Consider the following 22,906-nt stretch of genomic DNA (forward strand, 5'->3'; position numbering starts at 1 on the left):
GACTGTTAGTATCACCAACCGACTCAATGGACATGAATTTGAGCAAACTCCAGGAGATAGTGGAGAACAGGAAAGCCTGGCATGCTGCAGGTCATGGAGTCACAAAGAGTCAGACACACTTTAGCAACTGAACAACACCAAAAAAATGTATTTTCAAAACACAATGAGACATTACAGGAAGTGAAATAAGCCAGTGACACAAAGACAAATGCTGTATGATTCTGCTTCTGTATAGTATCTAAAGTAGTCATATTCATAGAGACAGAACATGGACTGGTAGCTACCAGGTATTGAGGGTGAGTGGGGAAAAGAAAAGTTTTGTTTAGTGGGTATAGAGTTTCAGTTTTACAAGATGTAAAGCTGTGATGATCTGTTGTAAAATAATGTGAATATACTTAACACCTAGAGATGGTAATTTTTGTTGTTTCTATCTAATTAAAATAAAAATTTTGAAAAACACAATGGGATACCCATAGAAACCAATTATGCCTAAAACCAGAAAAACTGACAATATGAAACATTGGTGATGAGGTAGAGTAAAAGGGAGCTCTCATAACTTGTGTGCAGGAAATGAAAATAGTAAAGGTTTGGTAGTGCCTTATAAAGTTAAACATGTACTATATTATAACATCCTTAGAGGAGGGCACGGTAACCCACTCCATTATTCTTGCCTGGAGAATCCCATGGACAGAGGAGCCTGGCAGTTTACAGTCCATAGGGTCACACAGAATCGGACACGACTGAAGCAACTTAGCACACACACACATATTTTAACATAGAAATCCCACTCCTAGGTATTTACCCAAGAGAAATTAAAATATGTGTCCATAAAAAGACTTATCAAAAGCACGTTCATATCAGTTTTATTCACAATAGCCCAAATTGGAACCAGCCTAAATCCCCATCAGTAGGAAAAATACATACATTGTGTTATATCCATACAATTGACTACTACTCAGCAGTGATGAGAACAAGCTATTTATATATATCACATGAATGAATCAGTCAGTACACTGTATGATTCCACTTACATAAGGTTATAGGATAAGCAAAATGAATTCAAGATAGGCCCAAAACCCAGAACAGTGGTTTCCTTTGTGGTGTCGCAAGGATGGGAGGGAGCATGAAATACTTTATTGATGAACACAAGGGAACTTACTTGAGAAAAAGAAATGTTTTCTATCAGAGGTCAGTGATCTTCTTCTGTAAACGTAAATACAGTAAATATTTTAGGCTTTGCAGATTATATATGATTTCTGCTGCAATAATCTTTGTTTTCATTTTTTACAACCCTTAAAAATGTAAAACACATTCTTAGCTCCCAGGATGTAAAAAACAGGCCAGGGGCCCTATTCTATATCATAATAGATGTCTAGATTATATGGGCATATCCCTTCATCAAAATTATATATCTATGATATGAGCATTTCAATGTATGTAATTTTACCTCAAAGATACAGAACTAAAAAATAACAACAATAATAATAACCAAGTCAGAGATGTGGGAAGTGAGTGGAGGTATAGATGAAATAATAATTGTAGAGTGTTGATAATTGTTTAAGGTGTGTGATGGGCATATGGAATTTAGTTATATTAATCTGTTTACTTTGTATGTGTTTGTTATTTTCCATAATAAACATCTTTAAAGAGAAACACTTCTAGGATGTAGCTGAAGCAGTACTTAAACGGAAATTTCTAGCTTTAAGCGACTGTATTAGAAATTAAGAATCAATTATAAAAACTTCCAGCTCAAAAAAAGCTAGAAGAAAACAACAAATTAAAAACAAAGAAACTAAGGGAAATAAACAATCACAATACAAATCAATGAAATAGAAAGCAGACATACAAAAGAGAAAAATCAACAAAGCCAAGTTTATATCTGGGAAAGATTAATAAAATTGATAATCTTCTCGCAAAACTGATCAAGAAAGAGAAAATACAAATTATCAGTATCAGAAATGAAAATGGGAGTATCACTACAGATCCTAAAGCTATTTAAAAGATTGCATGAACATATTATATACAATTTTATGCCGGTAAATTTGACAAAATATATGAAATGGACAGTTTCCTTATAAGCTGTAACTTACTAAAACAGGTATGGGAAGAAATAGAAAGTTTGAATAGTCCAATATCTATTTAAGAAATTGAACCTTTAATTTAAAATCTCCACGCAAAAAGAAGAACAATAGGGATATTGTTCTTATATTTAAAGAGATTTAAACAGAGAACTGACAAAATCAGGTTCTATTTTGATTCAGACTGCAGTGTGGAGAAAAGATATCACCAGTGAGTGGTGAAAATGGATGTGCTTAGCATTAAAAAAAAAGAAAAATTGCCAGTGGTTGCCAGTGGTTAGGGGGAGAAAGATGTGAATAGACAGAACATAGAGGATTTTTAGGGCACTGAAACTATCCTATATGTTACTGTCAATATAATGGTAGATATGTCATGATGCATTTGTCAAAACTCATAGGGTATACTACCTTATATGAACCCTAATGTAAGCTGTGGACTTGGAGTGATAATGATGTGTCAATGCATGCTCATGGGTTATAATAAATGTACCATTCTGGTTCAGGATACTGAACAGTGTGGGAAACTGTGTGTGTGAGTGGGGGCAGGGGGTGATGGAAACTCTCTCTACTCTGCTCAGTTTTGTTGTGAACCTAAAACTGTTCCCCCAAAATTCTCTCTTTAAAAAGAAAGACAGTAGCAGTAGCTCTAGTGGGTGATGAAGGGGGCTTGGACCAGGATGATAACAGTAAAAATAAAGGAAGAGAAGAACATAGGAGGTTTAAGGAAAATGGAGAAGCTTTGAAATATGGGTTGTAGAAACCAATGAAGTACTGTAATGGACTTAAAGGACAATGTTAAGGTGCATTTTAAGATGAGAGACATGAATTTATAGTGGAAACAATATACTTTGCATGACTTTCTGCCATAATGCTTCGTTGTTCAAGTGCAGGCACAAAGAAAGTCAAGAGTTAGGGTCATCCAGAATATGAGTTTTACAAATTTATCTGACCAAAAACACAGAAATAATGTTTTCAAATGATCAATTATGTAATCTAAGGTGGACCTGGAAGAAGATGAAAGAAGGGCTTATGCGGTGGGTGACAGTAGAGGTCTGGAAGACCCAATGAAAGTATAGGTACAGTTCAAAGAAGAGAAGGCTATAGTCAGAGAGTGTGATGTCTGAATCTATGATTTTGGAAGTAAAGCATTTTCAGTAGCAATTATAGATAATGACAAAGCCCAAGGCATAATGATAGCAGTGGGTGGCTAAAGAGAAGTGGAAGAGAAGATGATCAGAGATTACATGGCAAGGAACTAAGTAGCCAAGGTATTGGATGATACAGGGCGTATGCTACTCAGTTCCACATGATGGGAAAGAACATGAGACTGAGAGACAGATAGAGCTTGATTTTCCTACATACACCTTTGCAGAAGTTGGGACCCTAAAAGATGTTGGAAGTCATCAGTCCTTTGGCTCCTGACTCCAGCTGTTTCTCTTTCAGGAACATTGATCTGACTGTACAGGACTCCCTTCTGTAGCTCGCTCACCAAGATGTGTTTTCCAGTCTGGCACCTGGTACCCAGACCTCAACCTTTCAAGGTCATGAAAGCATAGAAGTAGTCAAAGCAGTGTTGGACTCACAGTGATAGCATCGTCAGATCACCTTCCTGTTTCATAGAAGTACTGCTGCTGCTAAGACACTTCAGTCGTGTCCGACTCTGCGCAACCCCATAGATGGCAGCCCACCAGGCTCCTCCATCCCTGGGATTCCCCAGGCAAGAATACTGGAGTGGGTTGCCATTTCCTTCTCCACATAGAAGTACTAGAAAGGAATTAAGACTTTTTACAAGGTAAATTCTGAAAAACTGTTCTACACCCGCCGTTCAGTTCAGTCACTCAGTCATGTCCGACTCTTTGAGACCCCATGAATCACAGCATGCCAGGCCTCCCTGTCCATCAGCATCTCCCGGAGTTCACTCAAACTCACGTCCATCAAGTCAGTGATGCCATCCAGCCATCTCATCCTCTGTCGTCCTCTTCCTCCTGCCCCCAATCCCTCCCAGCATCAGAGTCTTTTCCAATGAGTCGACTCTTCACATGACGTGGCCCAAGTATTGGAGTTTCAGCTTTAGCATCATTCCTTCCAAAGAACACCCAGGGCTGATCTCCTTCAAAATGGACTGGTTGGATCTCCTTGCAGTCCAAGGGACTCTCAAGAGTCTTCTCCAACACCACAGTTCAAAAGCATCAATTCTTCAGCGCTCAGCTTTCTTCACAGTCCAACTCTCACATCCATACATGACCACAGGAAAAACCATAGCCTTGACTAGACGGACCTTTGTTGGCAAAGTAATGTCTCTGCTTTTGAATACGCTGTCTAGGTTGGTCATAACTTTTCTTCCAAGGAGTAAGTGTCTTTTAATTTCATGGATGGAGTCACCATCTGCAGTGATTTTGGAGCCCCCCAAAATAAAGTCTGACACTGTTTTCACTGTTTCCCCATCTATTTCCCATGAAGTGATGGGACCAGATGCCATGATCTTCGTTTTCTGAATGTTGAGCTTTAAGCCAACTTTTTCACTCTCCACTTTCACTTTCATCAAGAGGCTTTTTAGTTCCTCTTCAGTTTCTGCCATAAGGGTGGTGTCATCTGCATATCTGAGGTTATTGATATTTCTCCCGGCAATCTTGATTCCAGCTTGTGCTTCTTCCAGTCCAGCGTTTCTCATGATGTACTCTGCATAGAAGTTAAATACACCCTCGGACTGAGTTAATACCTGCACCTGACATGGCAACACAAGTTAGTAAGGGGGCACAAAAAGATGTCATAAGGATAATAGGAGCCAGTTTTCTAACTGTTGGAGAAAGGAGTTACAAATATGAAAAGGAAAAGAATAGAATGAACTCTGTGGCATTCATTTATAATGGGAGGTATTAGATATGATAGATACATAGACATATACATAGATAAATAGATCTATAGATAGATTGAATGAAACTAAAACCACTGATATAAACGTATGAATAAATGGTAAAGAAGGTAAGGCTCTTTCTTACTGTACAATCCCAACAAATAAACATAGAAAGAATGCTAGAGTTAGAGGGTCATTAATGGATGATAAAATTAGTAGTAAAAATTTGATGAAAAACAGGATATTTATACAGACCCAAAGTATTAATTACAATGGAGAAAAATAACAGTAGCCTTACAGTGGCAAAACCTGGTAGACACCACCTAAACCAAGTGATCAAAATTAATATCATGCACATCCAAATAAGAATGTCTTTGTTTTCAGGAAATAAACACTGACATATTTAGAGGTAAAAGGGTATGATGTCTACACCTCACAGTCAAATGGTTCAGAAAAAATGAGTATATAGTCATCCCTCGGTATCCACTGGGGATTGATTCCAGAACCTGTGAGGATACCAAAACCCATGGATGTTGAAGTCCCTATATAAAATAGTATAGTGGGACCTCCATATCCTTGGGTTTTACACCTGCATATTCAACCAATTCAAGGTTGGTTAAACTGGGGTTGTGGAACCTGTGGATTCTGAAGGCCAACGGTACATAAATTTATAAACAGACAATGAAAAGCACTAGGCAAAATGTAAACAACCCGGGTGGGGTATACATGAGTTCCTTAAATTATTTTTGTAGCTTCTCTGTAAGTTTGAAATTACATCAGAATTTTAAACTACCCAAAAAAAAGATATCATGGATGCACTCTACCTTGGGTCTTCTTATTTCCATATTTCTAGCTTAGTAGTTCCCCTAGGTCTGGCCGTTTTGGCTCCATACTTCGGATCTAGCTCTTTGTTTGGCATGCCAGATGATCAAACCGGTGTGGAACTACCTATTCTAGCTCTGATCTTGGTCTCCCTTCTGGATTCATCCTCATTATTTTTCCTTCAGCTCCAGGCATCAAAACCACATGCAGGGCTTCCCTGGTGGCTCAGTGGTAAAAAATACACCTGCCAATGCAGGAGACACAGTTTTGATCCCTGATCCCAGAAGATCCCACATGCTGAGGAGCAACTAAGCCCATACACCACAACTATTGAACCTGTGCTGTAGAGCCCACAAGCCACAACTACTGAAGCCCGCATACCCTAGAGTCCATGCTCCATGACAGGAGAAGCCACTGTAATGAGAAGCCTGAGCACTGCAACTAGAGAGTAGCCCCTACCTGTCCCAACTAGAGAAAAGCCCAAGCAGCAACAAAGACCCAGAACAGTGAAAAATGAATAAATAATTAAAAAAAAAAAAAAACAACTACATGTAAGGGAAATACCAAATCATAACATCTCATTGGGATCCATGGGTCACAGCTGGTCTCCCACAGGCCACACCTCTTCCATGTCCCCATTTCCTTTGCTTTCTCACTAGTTCTGAATATAGCATGTGCCTCGTTCAAACCTATTGGATTGATTTGAACTTGCCTGATTCAGAATGTGAAGGAATCCATCATTATCTTCTAGGAATCCCCTTTTCATGAGTCTGAAGGAACCAGACGGTCTCCACAAATCTTTTATGAACTCAAAGTTCAAGGATCTGATCTTAAATGGTTTGAGAGGGAGCATCATCATCTCTGCCTCATCTATAGGCTGCTTCCTTAACCCATCCAAGGACTTTCTGAATATAATTGGTGGGATTGGGAAGTCACCATTTGTCTTATATAAATAGAAATTACCAGATGACTTTTCTAGGTATAGCAGCTAGAGATTATGAAAGATTATGGGATATGTACTTAATAATAATCATAGTAGCTACCATTTTACAAAGAAGCTATATGTCAGGAAATGTGCAAGACGCTATATATGTATCATCTTAACCCTGGGAAGCAGACATTAATATACTCCTTTCACAACTGAGGAAAGTAAAGCTCAGAGTTTAGGTGATTTGCTCAAGTTAATATACCTCTTAAGTGGCGGAGCTGGGATTGAATCCTTCATGTCTTTTTGACTCCGGAGCCCATACTTTTGCCATTTCATCATATAGTCATAACAAGTCAGTCACCTCCCTGTAGTTTCCCTGTACTGATTTGTTAAAAGATCTTCCTAACAGTTGGTATTTGTTACTTTGGAGAAATGACTGGTTTCAGCGGGAATATGTTTAAGACAGAGTTTCTCATACCATTTCAAATATGTCACTTGCACTTGATTCGACGGATTTAATGTCTCCAAAATTTCCTGAGGGGAATTTTTTCAGCCATACCCAATCACCCTAGAAAGAAAAGATAAAGAGTGTTGAGGAGCCTTAGTTGCCAACAGCTTTAGAGCAACTCTTCCCTTCCACACTAAGAGTTTATAGTTAGACCATCAACACACACAAGCTCTGCTCCTCTTTCTCACCCTCTACCCCATGGATATTCCATATTCCAAGCTAAAAAGGATGTCATACAGAGAAGTTGCAGTTTAAAATTCCAATTAACTAAAGACAGGGAAGCAATTGCAGGAATGCAGACCCCAGAAAAGGAATGATACAACTACCTGAACTCACTGCAGGAAGTGCTGGGTCATTTCACTCATTCATAGCTAAGTGATGTAGCACCAGGTTTCCTGCGATTAATGGTTATGGTTAGTGGTTGCAATTCTGACTGCCTTGAGGCGTCTGTGGTGAGAGATGTAGGGCAGGAGATGCAGTGCAGCAAATGTTGCCTGCATTCACCTTGATCCATTTTTCTCTCATGGGACAGGCCATTTGGGGGCCTTTTATGCTTTAATCATAAACCAATTGGCTTCAACACCAATTAAACATTTTTCATTTGGATGTACAAGTGTACGACCACAGTAATATGAGTAATCTAGACTCTTTCAGAAGTCTATTTCTGACTTTTTAAGCACAAAACAGTGATTTTCAAAGGCTGCCTGTCAAGTCAAAAACAACAGTTATTTTATTGTCTTCACTTTAACACAGGTGCCTGCTAGATAATTTTCTCCTACATGCACAGCCTCAAGGATTCATCAGTCACCAAGCCCTATTTAGTTTCTGTCCAACCTAAATTTGAAAAAAAGCAATACATATATAGATACCTTTTTCTCTGTAATAATAATAATGCCTGACATTTGCACAGCGCTCTCTCCTCTTCCAAGTGCTTTCACATCTATTACCTATAGCCTGGAGCTTCCATTTCAGACTGCACCAATTTGTCATCAAGTAGAGATAATAAAGCAGAGAGCTCTATACAGTCAAATTCCAAGAATAAGAGAGTGTAGCCAGTCTCTTATTAAGGAATATATCCAGCTGTGGCATTACATCTGGAGACCAGCCGGAGGCGAAGGCTAATAACAGGAGCTGCGGGCATCTGAGTTACTTGCCTCTACTGTGTGTCAGAGGGCATCTTCTAGCCAAGGAACTCAAAACCCTTTAACTAGGAACTTGCTTTCAGGGGCCTTCAGCAGCTGAACAGAACTAGGCCAATCAGGCTCATGCTCACAAAGTTCAGAAAGGTAGTCTAGGAACAGTGCCTGTCTGCACTAGAATGGTCAAAGTACCAATTCCTGGTCTCTTGCCTAGCAACTCCCTGTATGTGGCCCCATACCAGCTACATCACAGTCACCAAGGAACTGGTTAGACAAAAGACATAGACTGGCTGGGCGGATGAAAACATATTCATGTATGCACTTACCATATCACTATACTTAACCCTCCGAATTGTATGCAATTATTTTATATTGTTAGGTTAATCATGTTTCATTATGGCTTACAATTATAATGATCTTTTATGTAAAAAAATAAAAGGTACTGGTTACAAAGGCCCATTCTAAGGCCCCACACTTACTCACTTAGTCATGGGAGTCATGAGGGCCTGACACCTCAAAGCTTTAGCCTTCAGAGGACTTTGTATTTTGTGCATTTGTGCTCAGTCGCTCAGTTCTGTTCAAAACTTTGCGGCCCCATGGGCTGTAGCCCTCCAGGCTCCTCTGTCCATGGGATCTTCCAGGAAAGAATACTGGTCTGGGGTGCCATTTCTTCCTCCAGGGGATCTTCCTGGCCCAGGGATCAAACCCATGTCTTCTGTGTCTCCTGCATTGGCAGAAGGATTCTTTACCACTGAGCTACCTGCTCCTTTTCAGAGGACTCTGCCCAGGATCAAAGGCTGAAGTTTAAACTGAAAGAATAAATTCTAACAGGAATTTACAAACTCAGCCCATGTGTGGGTTATACACTAATGGTCATTAATGCCTTCCAGCACCTTTGTGATTCTATTACTTGGATCATGATCACTGCTAGCATCTATGGCACCTTTGTGTTAACCAGAAAAGGGTGCTTTCCTCAAGTTAAAATAATAATTGTGTGAGACTATTTATTATTTTGCAGCCTATGGAAGCCCGGTGATGCTGGGTAGCAGCCCCAGCTGTATGTATCTATGCATATAGCACATTCTCATTGACTCATACATCCTCCAGATGCCAGAAAACACACTCCCCCAGCAGCTTCAATACTGTGGATACCAACAAACACTGCCTGCCAGGTAAGGCCTCTTTGCAGGTTTGGAGTCAGGCTGTAGAGGTGCTGGTGAGAAGCTGAAATCGGATCTATAAAAATATTAGGCAGGAGAAAGAAGTAATCTCAAGAAACTCCAGGGGTATTGTCAAGGTAGCACAAAGTCAGGTGCATATTTGTTTACCAGTGACTATGTATGTGCATAGTCAGGTATGCTGGTATATATGTAGATACGTATGCGAGTTGCCCCCACCACCTCATTCCAGAACTAGGCTGGGAGGCCAGAATCTCTCTGCTCACTCCTGCACCACTCTCACTTAAGTTAGTATATGTCTACAATGTGAACAGTACCCTCTTAGATGTGGCCCCCTTGTGCAGTGTACACCTGAGCATCAGTACTGGCAGCTCTGACTCTGCCTATAGCCAGTGCCTGCTACCTTCTTCCTGGAATCAGCCCTATTACAGACATGGCTTAGCTGTCTCTCTTGCTTATTAACTTTTAATAAGTAGTTAAGCAGAGCTTTTTTCCTGCCAAATCACCAAATTTGAGAGCTTCATAGTTAGAGAAATACAAGCCTGAAGAGATTAAATGACTGGCCCAAGGTCAGAAGGCTAGGTAGTAACAGAAGCAAGGTCTTCCATCTCCCACTTTGTTGCTCTTTCTTCCCATGGGCTTTCTTTAGTTTGGGGGCTTTGTGTGTTTGTTTTAAGATTTAAAGACTTCTCACGAACTTTATAAGCAAAATTTTATTGAGTCTGTGTGTGTCCTACTTTATTAATAATGAGGAAAAGGGAGGATATGGGCAGGTTTTATTTTTACCACACATGCACCATTTGTTTTGTTTTGTTCTTTTAAGAGAAAGAATGATAAAATATCAATACTTCACTCATCATGCATTTTTTAATTAAGAGGAAGAAACATCAAACTCTATTCACTAAAGTTTTTAAAGTCCATAAATTTTGCATTAAGGCCATGTTGTTTTAACTAAGAGCCAAGAGAACTAGGTTCTACACCTGGCTTTGTCTCAAATTCAAGGGTGGCCTTAGGGTAGCTGGGCTTCCCTGGTGGTGCTAGTGGTAAAGAACCTGCCTACCAAAGCAGGAGACATAAGAGGCACAGTTTCAATCCCTGGGTCAGGAAGGTTCCCCTGGAGGAGGGCATGGCAACCCGCTCCAGTACTCTTGCCTGGAGAATCCCATGGACAAAGGAGCCTGGCAGGCCACAGACCATGGGGTTGCAAAGAGTCGGACACAACTGACGTGACTTAGCATGCAGGCACGCATGCTTAGGGTAATCACCTCATTGGCCTGAGTCTCAGTTTCCACACCAATAGAGCTGGACCACTTAGATGATTTCTAAGCTCCTTTTCAGCTTTGATGATCTGATTCTGTGATGAGAGAGAGAAGATGGCTGTGGAAAGGAAAGGGGTGGAGAGAGAGCTACCTGGGATCTAGAAGGTGGGAAGATAGAAAAAAAGGCTCTGGGAAAGAGAGATGGATGTGGAGGATGTGTGAGGGAGAGACAGAAATGGGACAAAGAGAAAAACACAGGGAGAAGTGGAGAGGCAGAAGGAGTCAGAGAATGAAGAGGAAGAAACAGTTCAGTGGGTTCTCTCTGAGGGTGTCAGGGTGGCACTACTGCTCGCCTCACCCTTCCCTATACAGTGGCTATCAGAACAGATCCTGACATGTTCCCTTTGCATCTGCCATTCACAGCTCTTTCTCCCAAGCAGCCTGCTTAGCTAGCTTTTATTTTACATCTCTGAGTGTATCTCTGAGATAAGGGCTGAGTTTCCTGGACAGTTCCGGAGGATATGCACCCGTGTGTCCCATCAATCTGTGAATCTGTGTCAGTGTATTACAATGACTAGAAAGGCACCTCCTAGAGAAGCCTGTCCTTTGTTATTAGGTATCTGCTTCTCCAGGTACATCATCTGGAGCTTCCATATATTCCAATAAAAAACCTTATGAAAATTCTCTTTAAACAGAAACTAGATAATGAATCTTCTTTAAAACACGCCTAATAGAGGGCCCTTTCAGAAGGCATACTGGACCTCTTTGTTTGGTCTGTTGATTTGATTGACTTCTGCTCTTTCCCAAAGTCCTCCTCAACTCTAGCTAGACAGTTTTCTAGCTTCAGCTGTCTTCCTTTGCATGCTGACCTTGTGGTGTGGTATTATTCTCACTAATACCCTCCTTTTGTGCAGATAAACTTCCCCTATGGACTATGCAGTTCAGAAATACCCATGATCTGAATGACCAACAATGGTCATTATGGCAACTAACTCAACTGTCTGCCTCCTTCCAAAATGAGGAAATATCTGACAGATTCTTAAAGGCCAATTATATACAGATGTTTATTTTTTTCTCCTTCTTCATTCTACACTAAAACCTTCCAGCTCCACCAAATAAAACATACCACAATTCAACACATAAACTCTTCTGCAGAATCAGAGAATCATAGAACATTTGAGCCAGAAGAGGCCCCAGAGTTCTCTCAGTTCAGCAATTCCCAACCCTGGCTGCACATATAGGGGAACTTAAAAAAAAAATAACACTGCCTGGGCCCACCCCAAACCAACTGAACCAGAGTTACTAGGGGTGGAGCCTCATAGGTATTTTTTTGTTTCCCACAGGGCTTCCCAGGTGGTACTAGAGGTAAAGAACCTGCCTGCCAATGCAGGAGACATAAGACACACAGGTTCCATCCCTGCGTCCGAAAGACCCCCTGGAGAAAGGGATGGCTACCCACTCCAGTATTCCTGCCTGGAGAATCCCATGGACAGAGGAGCCTGGTGGGCTACAGTCCATGGGGTCGCAAAGAGTCAGACACGACTGAAGTGACTGAGCACATGTACACACAAGAGATTCTAACGAGCAGCCAAGATTAAGAATTTAGTTCAACCCCTCAATTTACAGATGAAAAACCAAGAGACTGCCTTAAAGATATACCATACTAACCTTGGTGTTTTAAGTAGCTATAAATTATTTATCAAATGGATGGAAGCATTCAACTTGGATAATCCAATGATGGAGAACCTAAAAATTCATTCTGACCTGTTTTGGACTTTCTTTGTAGTTACTATTAAAGTTGCGAGTGTTTGCTGCTTTGGGGAGTATCTTCAAACAAAACAAGGAAACTACACTGGAAAGGCCTCACTTTGGAGGGACAGAAAGGCAGTCTGGTTTCCCTTTTATCCACTGCTTAACTCTTTCCTGGGTTTCCCTGATAGCTCAGTTGGTAAAGAATCTGCCTGCAATGCAGGACCCTGGTTCGATTCCTGGGTCAGGAAGATCCCCTGGAGAAGGGATAGGCTACCCACTCTCGTATTCTGGCCTAGAGAATTCCATATGGACTGTATAGTCCATGGGGTTGCAAAGAGTTGGACACAACTGAGCGACTTTCACATTAACTCTTTACTGCTGAGAAAAAAACAGTTCATCTCTCCAACCAATGCGAGATTTGTTCTGGTCACCAAATGCCAGTATTTTAGATCAAGGGGTTGGATATGGTCTTTCAAAGCTTGAAAGACAGAAATGTAAGTGAAATAAAAAGGATTTCTATTTTAGACAGCAGAAGGTAACCTGTTACTCCAAGAGTCAGTACAGACTAAGAAAAGAAATGAATAATTTTTAAAAGATTTCCATAATATCAGAGGATAACAGGTATAGGAAGAAGAACCAGAATATGAAGAGACGAGCTTGTCCCAACCCTTACTCTATATAAAGCATATCTCTAGACATCACATCACAAACAGTTCATTCAGGAAATCATTTCTTCTATTATTATACCTATGTCTTCTGGAATGAGTGACATGGTTAAGTGTTAAGTCTGAGTCTCACAGACTTTTTTCCACATTCCTAGTAAATAAACAGTGTGGAAAGATCAGTGAAGCTGTAAATTAAGTAGATTAGTTGCCAAAGAAAATCTTGGTCAGCTGAATGAGTCTGTAAGGGGATAATGGACAAAAAACTTACCAAAAGGAAAGACTTACCAAAGCCTCAACATTTTTTCACAGAGACTAAGCAAGTTCTAAGTCACTCCCTCATTTTAAAACCCAAGAAAGCAGCAGATTAGATAGCTGTTGGATATCCTACCTCATAAATCGCTATGTTGGAGTTTTCACAGGTAGCTGGAGTTAGACTCCCTGAAGAAAAGGAGAGTCTTGGGGACCTTCCACTCTGGACCTCCGACGTGATCTGGAAACTTACACTGGCATGACTTCCTCTCTGTGAAAGGATTAGGAAAGAAAGTTTATGAACAAAATTAACACGATTAAGGACGGAGCACACAGCTATGATATAGGTACTATGTTTATCTGGTATTTTTTTCTTTTTTTATTCCGAAGAAAGTAACTCTTTGAGTTGAGCTCTATAAACATGACATTTATTAATTTTTCCTATTGCCATCATTTTTTTATGCTAGAATTGGTTCTTGCTTCACCTCCATATTCCATAAAAGAAAGGCAAAGCTTTGCAGATATTTTCATCTCCTAGAGAAGTTAGAGTGATTCAGGGGGATAAGAAAGAACACCAGTCATAATTCAGTGTGGCACCCTCATTTACAGACAAAAATGAGAAAAAGATGAAAATCTAATATTTTGAAAAAATCAGGTACAGAACTAGGACAGAATCCCACCTTCTGGCTGTTAGGCCTAGCTCTTTATGTTACACCATCTTGCATGCATGCTCAGTCACTCAGTCGTGTCCAGCTCTTTGTGACCTCATGGACTGTAGGCTGCCAGGTTCCTCTGTCCATGGAATTTTCCAGGCAAAAATACTGGAGTGGGTTGCCATTTCCTTCTCCAGGGGATCTTACCAACCCAGGGATCAAACCCACATCTCCTGCATTGGCAGGCAGATTCTTTACCACTGAACCACCTGGGAAGCCCATACCATCTTGAATGACATCCTTTTTCTATGCAGGCAAGCTTCATGACACAAGGCATCTCAGAAAGCAATAAGATGGTAGAGAGTAGATCATCTGCCCATGATTTATAAGTCTGATGCTTTGTAAGTCCAGGTGGTGCTAGTGGTAAAGAACCTGCTTGCTAATACAGGAGATGTAAGAGATGCAGGTTCAGTCCCTGGGTTGGGAAGATGCCCTGAAGGAGGGCTTGGCAACCCACTCCAGTATTCTTGCCTGGAGAATCCCACCAGAGAAGTCTGGTGGGCTACAGTCCATAGGGTCACAAAGAGTCAGACACAACTGATGCAACTTAGCACACACATAAGTCTGATAAAAGAGGGCTAGGAAGTGCAGTTAAATGACAAAAGGAAGGATTGTCTGAAATCTTTGTTAACTTTTAAAATTGAACATCTTCAACTGAACTTAATATTTTCACCTGAACCAGCAGACTTATTTTATATGAAGAAATATCTTAAAAAACAAATATCTTCTGACCCAGGGATTGAACCCTTGTCTCTTACATCTCCTGCATTGGTAGGCAGGTCCTTTACCACTAGTGCCACCTGGGAAGCCCAATAAATCAACAGGTTCCTCATATTCTTCTCCATGTCTCCAAATATGCCTTTTTAGAATTATAGCAATGCAGACTTAGTAGTCACATTGGGTATTGTCTAGGCTATTCCCCACCCCCAACTCCAACACTCTCATTTTATAGTGAAGAAACAGAGATCTAGGGACTGGAAGAAGAATGTGGATGTTATATTTCTGGTCCTGTGTGTTCTTTCTACCACATCATGCTTTGTTTCACTCTTGTTTGCCAATAAAAATTAATCTTAAGTACTGTCACATACTCTGCCCTTAATAGTCTTTGATAAACTAAAAATTACCAGTTGATTTAGCCCCAAGCTCAGTTCATCCTACCAAGACAAGACTATCACAAAGCTCCAAGGCAATGGTAAACTACACCCAGCCCTTAATGTGTTGATATCCCAACAGCTCAAGATTCAGACAAGATGGAAAACTTGACTCTTCACATAACCCTTGCATCAACCTGAACCCTCCTCAAGAGAGCAAGGCCAGAGAAGAATCTACTTCTCTTTCAGTCTTTGTTTGCCTATCTCAGCAGGAGCACTTAGATTAGTATATTGAGTTATAGACCTCTTCACAAAGGCCAAAGGAGAAAGCAAGAGAATCTGCCAAAATCCACATACATTTGGACTTCAGCTTCACTTTCTTCTAAAAATTTCCTTTCCTGACCTGACTTCTCCTGACCTGCCAATATTTCTAGACTGAATTGATTTTATATTCACCAAGAGTTTATACTTTCAGACATTCCATTTGGATGGAATTCTTGACTTGGCTTTGACCAATTAGACCCAGCCAGCTGCAAGTTTGTGACTACACAACATTTAAGGAAAATGTATGCTTCCCCATCTTTTCCCATCAGAACCCCTGATTCAAGCCAAGTGCCAAAAAGGATGTGGAGGTTAAGAGCTATGTTCTCCTATGGTAACACCATCCCTTTCTACCTGGACCAATATAGTCAAGAAGAAGAAGAACACTCCCTCTGAGACTATCTATTTCTGTTGCTATTCATTTTTATTAAGCCTATGGTGAAAAGTGATGATTATTGTTTTAATTCTCATTATGTCAAAATTTATGCACAAGTGAAAGAAAAGATCTATTATCATGAACAAGATTTTAAAACCGTAGGTACTTTGTTCATCTGGAGGTAGCACTATTCTGCTATTTATGGTGGTTTTCTGGGGACTAGTATGAAAGCCAAACATGTTTTGTGTCTTAGCAGGAAAGAGAGAATGGGCTTCCAGGGGACTCAATGGTAAAGAATCCACCTGCAATGCAGGAGACCCAGGAGATGAAAGTTTGATCCCTGGATCAGGAAGATCCCCTGGAAGAGGAAATGGCAACCCACTTCAGTACCCTTGCTTGGGAAATCCCATGGACAGAGGAGCCTGTCAGGCTATAGTCCATGGTGTTGCAAAAGGTTGGACATGACTGAGCATAAATGCATGCACAGGAAAGAAAGAAGGCATAGTTGAAGGAGGTTTTATATTTACTGGACCATCGCAAGGCCTATACAAAGGAAAGGATAATTCAGTTCAAAATTGTTTATTGTTTTGATACTTTAGGCCCAAAATGTCTAGGCAATTGACATGAATTGTCATTTTGACATTTCAAATGTCAAATGAACATGGAACAATAGACTGGTTCCAAGTTGGGAAAGGAGTATGTCAAGGCTGTATATTGTCACCCTGCTTACTTAACTTATATGTAGAGTTCATGTGAAAGGCCAGGCTGGATGAAGTACAAGCTGGAATCAAGATTGCCGGGAGAAATATCAACAACCTCAGATATGCAAATGACACACCCTTTTGGCAGAAAGCAAAGAGGAATTAAAGAGTCTCTTGATGAAAATGAAAGAGGAGAGTGGAAAAGCTGGCTTAAAACTCAACATTCTAAAAACAAAGATCATGGGATCCGGTCCCATCACTTCATGGTAAATAGATGGGGAAACAATGGAAACAGTGACAGACTTTATTTTGGGGGGCTCCAAAATCACTGCAGATAGTGACTGCAGCCATGAAATTAAAAGATGCTTGCTCCTTTGAAGAAAAGCTATGACAAACCTAGACAGCGTATTAAAAAGCAGAGCTATTACTTTACTGACAAAGGTCTATCTAATCTAAGCTGCAATTTTTCTAATAACCATGTACAGATGTTAGAGTTGGACCATAAGAAAGCTGAGAGCCAAAGAATTGATGCTTTTGAACTGTGGTGTTGGAGAAGACTCTTGAGAATTCCTTGGACTGCAAGGAGATCAAACCAGTCAATCCTAAGGGAAATCAGTCCTGAATATTCATTGGAAGGACTGATGCTGAAGCTGAAGCTCCAATACTTTGGCCACCTGATGTGAAGAACTGACTCATTGGAAAAGACTTTAATGCTGGGAAAAATTGAAGGCAGGAAGAGAAGGGGATGACAGAGAATGAGATGCTTGGATAACATCACTGACTCAATGGATGCAAGTTTGAGCAAGCTCATGGGAGTTGGTGTAGGGCAGGGAAGCCTGGAGTACTGCAGTCCATGGGGTCACAAAGAGTCTGACATGACTGAGCAACTGAACTGACTGACCAATAAACAAGTACGGATTTTTAAAATAAGTTTATTTCCTTTGACCAAAACTTTACTATATATTGCTTCATTTGGACAATGACTACTAGCCATCTGCTCTTATTATTGACCACCCGTTTCAGGATAAAATACTTTGTCACAGAATTGAATCCTTGTTCTCTTAGTACTAGGTTATCTAGTTGGCTTGGTTTAGAGCTTGTACTTCAGTATCTACCCTTTGTAATTGAGGTAGGAAATTTCCTACAAGCTATATTGAATATGACAAATCTAGACAAGTTACACCACATGTGTTCCAGGGTCCTTTAGTGGCTTCAAAATTAGAAACTAACATCAATATGCTTTGATGGCATAAGAATAGAATGTACCTTTCAGCCACTGTGATCACTTTAGCATTCAGCAATACATTTCCAGGAACATGATGTCAACCTTACAAAAGGATCCGGTGATTTACACACGTAATGGTTAGGATTGTAATTGAGACTTAAAGCAAACAGCTGAACATTTCATTTGATTCCAGATGCACAAGGTATTATCCTGTAAATCCATTCTCACCCAGACAACTAGTTAAAGCATGCTTTTTAGTGTCGCATTTAAGCAAATGATCAGTTCTGTCAGAGATAATTATTTCTCAGATCTTGTATGCTGGTGTAGCAAAAATAGCACATGGGGGCAATGTGAGGTGTGTGCATCCTCTCCGGACACCATGCCACCACCATACTAGAATTTGCAAAGACTACTGTCTTTATTTCAACCACACAGACTGGGCACAAAGAGGCACGTGCGTGCTTATGTGCTAAGTCACTTCAGTGACTGACTCTTTGTGACCCCATGGACTGTAGCCTGCCAGGATCCTCTGTCCATCAGATTCTCCAGGCAAGAATACTAGAGTGGGTTGTCATGCCCTCCTTCCCAATCCAGGGATCAAACTTGTGTCTCTTAGGTCTCCTGCTTTGGCAGGTGGGTTCTTTACCACTAGCACCACTTGGGAAGCCCTACAAAGAGGCACACTCTCCCACTACTAGCTAAATTCAACAAAACTCTTTCCTACACATTCTCTTTCACAAACTCTTTTTTATTGCTGTTTTCTCTGCCTAGGATGCCTATCGGAGCCAGGCAGGTAATATAAATTAATGAAATAAGCTGAGTGCATGCATGCTTAATGGCTCAGTCGTGTCTGACTCTTTGTGACCCTATGGACCGTAGTCTGTGAGGCTCCTCTGTTCATGGGATTCTCCAGGCAAGAATACTGGAGTGGGTTGCCATTTCCTCCTCCAGGGGGTCTTGCTGACCCAGGGATTGAACCCACACCTCCTGTGTCTCCTGCATCACAGATGGACTCTACCCGCTGAGCCATCGGGGAAGCCCCAATAAGCTGAGCAGAAGACAATGGAGAGCGATGCAAACTGTGCCAAACGGCAGACACTGTTTTTATAAATTTTTCCAAAATGGCAAACTACTGCAGAGTTCCAGCCAATTGCCACAATGATACCCAAAGTTGATAGATCTTCCAACTTGTAAGGAATACCCAAAAATCCAAGGTTTTATGTGTAACCTCATGATTCCAAAATTCTGGCTACAATTTTTATAACCATAAAGATCAAACAAAAGTGGTTACCAATTTGTGACCTGGGACCTAGACAAAGCCCATCCTTTCTTAAGACCCAGATTTGGTTCTGGGTCTCTGAGAAGTCTTCCTCCAGTAATCTATCTCCTCTGAAGTTCTACTGTATGTCTGGTGTCCTTTGTGCAACATGGCATCTACTGACTCTTCTGTATGGTATAACTTGTCTCTCTGACTGTAATCTCCATGAAGCCAGGGACTATGTGCCATCTCTTACAAAACCTAGCCCAAGGCCAGGACATAGTAGCAGGCATTAAATGCAAATAGCCAATACAACACAATCACAATCAGAACACCATCCTGTGACACTTAAATCTCTTTCACTAGTTGATTGATCCACCAAGCTTTTAAAAGCACCTATTACACTATCAGCACCACATCAGGTGCTATGGCTGACATTAAAAACAAAAGATGTACCTCCGCCCTTGGGGAATAAGCAATCACGTGTTGAGTCCAAATGTACTCAATATACAAATGTATATAAAGTCATTGCTACCCTATTGTTCAAAGTACTTCACTTTCTCAAAACTGTTCTAAGCCAGCACTATCCAACAGAAATGTAATATGAACCACATGTGTACTTTTAAGTTTTCTAGTAGTCACATTTAAAAAACCTAAAAAGAAACAGATGAGATTAACTTCAGTAATGTTGTTGTTGAGTTGGTTGCTCAGTCATATCTGACTCTTTGAGACCCCATGCAGCACTCCACGCTTCCCTGTCCTTCACTATCTCCCAGAGTTTGCTCAAACTCACGTCCATTGAGTTGGTGATGCCATCCAACCATCTCGTCCTCTGTCACCCCCTTCTCCTCCTTCTCTCAATCTTTCCCAGCATCAGGGTCTTTTCCAATGAGTTGGCTCTTTGCATCAGGTGGCCAAAGTATTGCAGCTTAAGCTTTAGCAATAGTCCTTCCAATGAGTATTCAGGGTTGATTTCCTCTAGATTAACTGTTTTGATCTCTTTACAGTCTAAGGGACTCTCAAGAGTCTTCTCCAGCACCACAATTTGAAAGCATCAGTTCTTTTGTACTCAGCCTTCTTTATGGTCCAACTCTCACATCTGTACATGACTGGAAAAACCATAGCCTTGACTATTTGGACCTTTGTCGGCAAAGTGATTCTCTGCTTTTTAACACTCTGTTCAGGTTTGTTATAGCTTTCCTTCCAAGTAATACAGTAATATGCTTTATTTAACCCAATATATCCAAAGTATTATCATTTTGACATGTCATTAATATTTTTAAATATTAGAATTAAATACTTTACATGTTTCTGTACTATCCTCTAAATCCAACATGTATTTTACTCTTACAGCACATTTCAATTCAGCTAGCCACATGCAAAGTGCCTGAAAGTCACCTGTGGCTTATGGATACCACCAGGGGCCACACAGTAAGAGAAAGGGATGTTCCTTACCTTACTGCCAAAGTGGGGATTGATAAATGTCACATCCTCCAAAGTCAGTAGAATTCTGTTGGGTCCTTTAATCAACTGGATTTTATTTATACGATGTCTGAAACAAGCATAAAGTCAGAAGGTCATGGGGGTTGGATATTTTGCAAACCATGGGGTAAATTTGCCCTATGATAGAAGTTAAAAAAATATACAAGATAATTGACAGAGTAAACACACAGGGATGTTTACCACATATCCACAGCAAAGAGAGAGAGCAAGTCTGGGCCTCATAACTTTCAATATTATGAAGACCGAAAGAGAAAAGTGAAAATGCTATTAAAGAAGTATCAGAAGGGAGGGTGCTGCATAGGGATGGGTATCTCAGACGATTAAAACAGTGATTCCGTGTCAAGGGCACATTCAAAACAACACCTCTGAATACTTTTAAAGAATACAACACCTTTTCTCATTTGCCATATATTCTATATTTCTCTATTTGCCATATATTCTAATGATACCAGGGCCAAGAATCATTAATCTCAATTTTACAAATACAAAAAAATATTAAAGAAACAAAACAAAATTAAGCAAATTGTGTGAGATACCATTGCCTGAGGCAGAGCTGGAGCCTGAATCCTGGGTGTCTGGCTGTGGGCCCAGATTCCTGCCCACAAGACCACTTGTCTTGCAAAGTTGCCAAAGCAACAGGTTGAAAAGTGGAAAAATTCAATCAGTTGGCTGCTTTGTCTACATGATTCCAAACAAATGGGCTGACTGGTTTTTTTTTCCTTTGACTGAATTGGTCTCTTGTCTGAGCATTACATAGACACAGTTTAAACCTGATTCTCTCCAAACATGCCCATTAATTTGTGGAGAATGCAATTATTTCTAACAAATCAATTAGTAGACACAGAAGTTTATGATGTCTACCCACAGTGTCAGGTAGGTCCTCAGCTGAGCTAACTGGGCAACCTGAGGATCTCGAGGGAATCTTGGGATTAGTTCGTGTGGTTGTTTTGTTCTGTTTCATCTTGGGGGCTCTGATAGCTAGTTTGGATTCACTTTTTCCATAATCCCTTAACGGTCACCCTGTGGAATGCATTAAAGCAGACAGCCAGAATGGGGGGAATCAAAATGCTTTGTCAGAAAAAAAGAATGCTTTGTCAGGTTTCTCTAAGAAGTCTGAGGTGTCACTGTAGCTTTAAGTACCAACAACCCAGACAGTTTTTCTCAGTGATTCCACTGATTTGTAAACAAACAATTAATGTGTTTCTAATTGTCTGCCAACAAATATGTCCCTTATCATTGTGGAAGCTGCTGCCCTGCAGAGAAAATTAAAAGAGCCCTGTAGTGAATTCTTGGGTAGAGCACATGAATCTTTTGGCAAAGTAAAGCATCACTCCCTAACTTATCTATTTCATATGTGCAATGAATTGTCTTAAGGCAGGCACACCTGTAAAAATAATCATGCTACAGAATACACTCTAGTAGAAAGACAACTGGACCCCCAATCCAGAGATCTGAGATGCAGTGCAGATTCTGTCATTAATTAACCAGATAACCTTGGATAAATAATTTAACCTCTTCATGCACCAGTGTCCTCATCTCTTCAGCAGGATAATAGTCCTTGCATTACTCGCTTTACAGAGTTGTTTTGAAAACCAAATGAGATAATATATGTGAAAGTGCTCTGAAAAGCATGAAGCACTATGAAAGTATAAGAGCTCATTATTACCATTATCATCATTAGTATTACAAAGCACGGGAGAGCTTTATAGAAAGGCGAGGCAATCTGGTTCGGAGTAAAGAGAAAGGAGGAGTTCAAAGAATCCTTTGTTTTGGGGTGGTTGGGTTCTTTGCACGTCTTTCTTTTTGAAAAGAAAAAAAAAAACTTAAACAATCAAAACACAGAGAAAAGGAAGGAACAGAGAGCCACTCTCCTGCAAGTAATCACCATCTATTACCGAAACTCATCAGCCGCTCAGCTCTTCTGATTGCAGCCGTGGTGAGCAGAGAGAGGGAGGAAGGCAGTGAAGAGAGGGCATCTTTTGTGCTTTGTTAGCTGAAGAACCAAGACCCAAGTGACTCTGGGAAATGATGTGCCTCTCTCCCGTCTCTGAGTTTTCTGTGACCACTTGAAGTACCAATTGTCTCAAACTCATTTTCCTCTCCAATCATTTTCCTCTCTAATCATCTCCCTCTCCAATCATCTCCCTCTCCAGTCTTCTTTGCCCTTCAGCCTACAAGCTCCAAACAAATCCCCCCCTCCATGACTTTTTTTTTTCTTTTTTTCTTCCCTCCCTAAGAATTACAGGTCAGGCTCCCTCTGAGCCCAAAGAACAGTCCATTTCATGG

General features: G+C 40.5%; 1 protein-coding gene across 1 annotated transcript in view; it reads right to left on the reverse strand.

The window, feature by feature from the left end:
- The window catches only part of GUCY2F (guanylate cyclase 2F, retinal), a 90,879-nt gene that overhangs the window by 38,966 nt on the left and 29,007 nt on the right, over positions 1-22,906 (reverse strand). The window contains exons 5-7 of the mRNA XM_005905768.3: positions 20,573-20,669; positions 13,572-13,703; positions 7,161-7,250 (exon numbers count right to left, since the gene is read on the reverse strand). Coding sequence (XP_005905830.2) covers positions 7,161-7,250; positions 13,572-13,703; positions 20,573-20,669 — 319 coding nt within the window. The remainder of the gene's footprint in view (positions 1-7,160; positions 7,251-13,571; positions 13,704-20,572; positions 20,670-22,906) is intronic.

This window comes from Bos mutus, chromosome X, assembly GCF_027580195.1.
Source record: "Bos mutus isolate GX-2022 chromosome X, NWIPB_WYAK_1.1, whole genome shotgun sequence".
In the NCBI taxonomy this organism is placed as follows: domain Eukaryota; kingdom Metazoa; phylum Chordata; class Mammalia; order Artiodactyla; family Bovidae; genus Bos; species Bos mutus.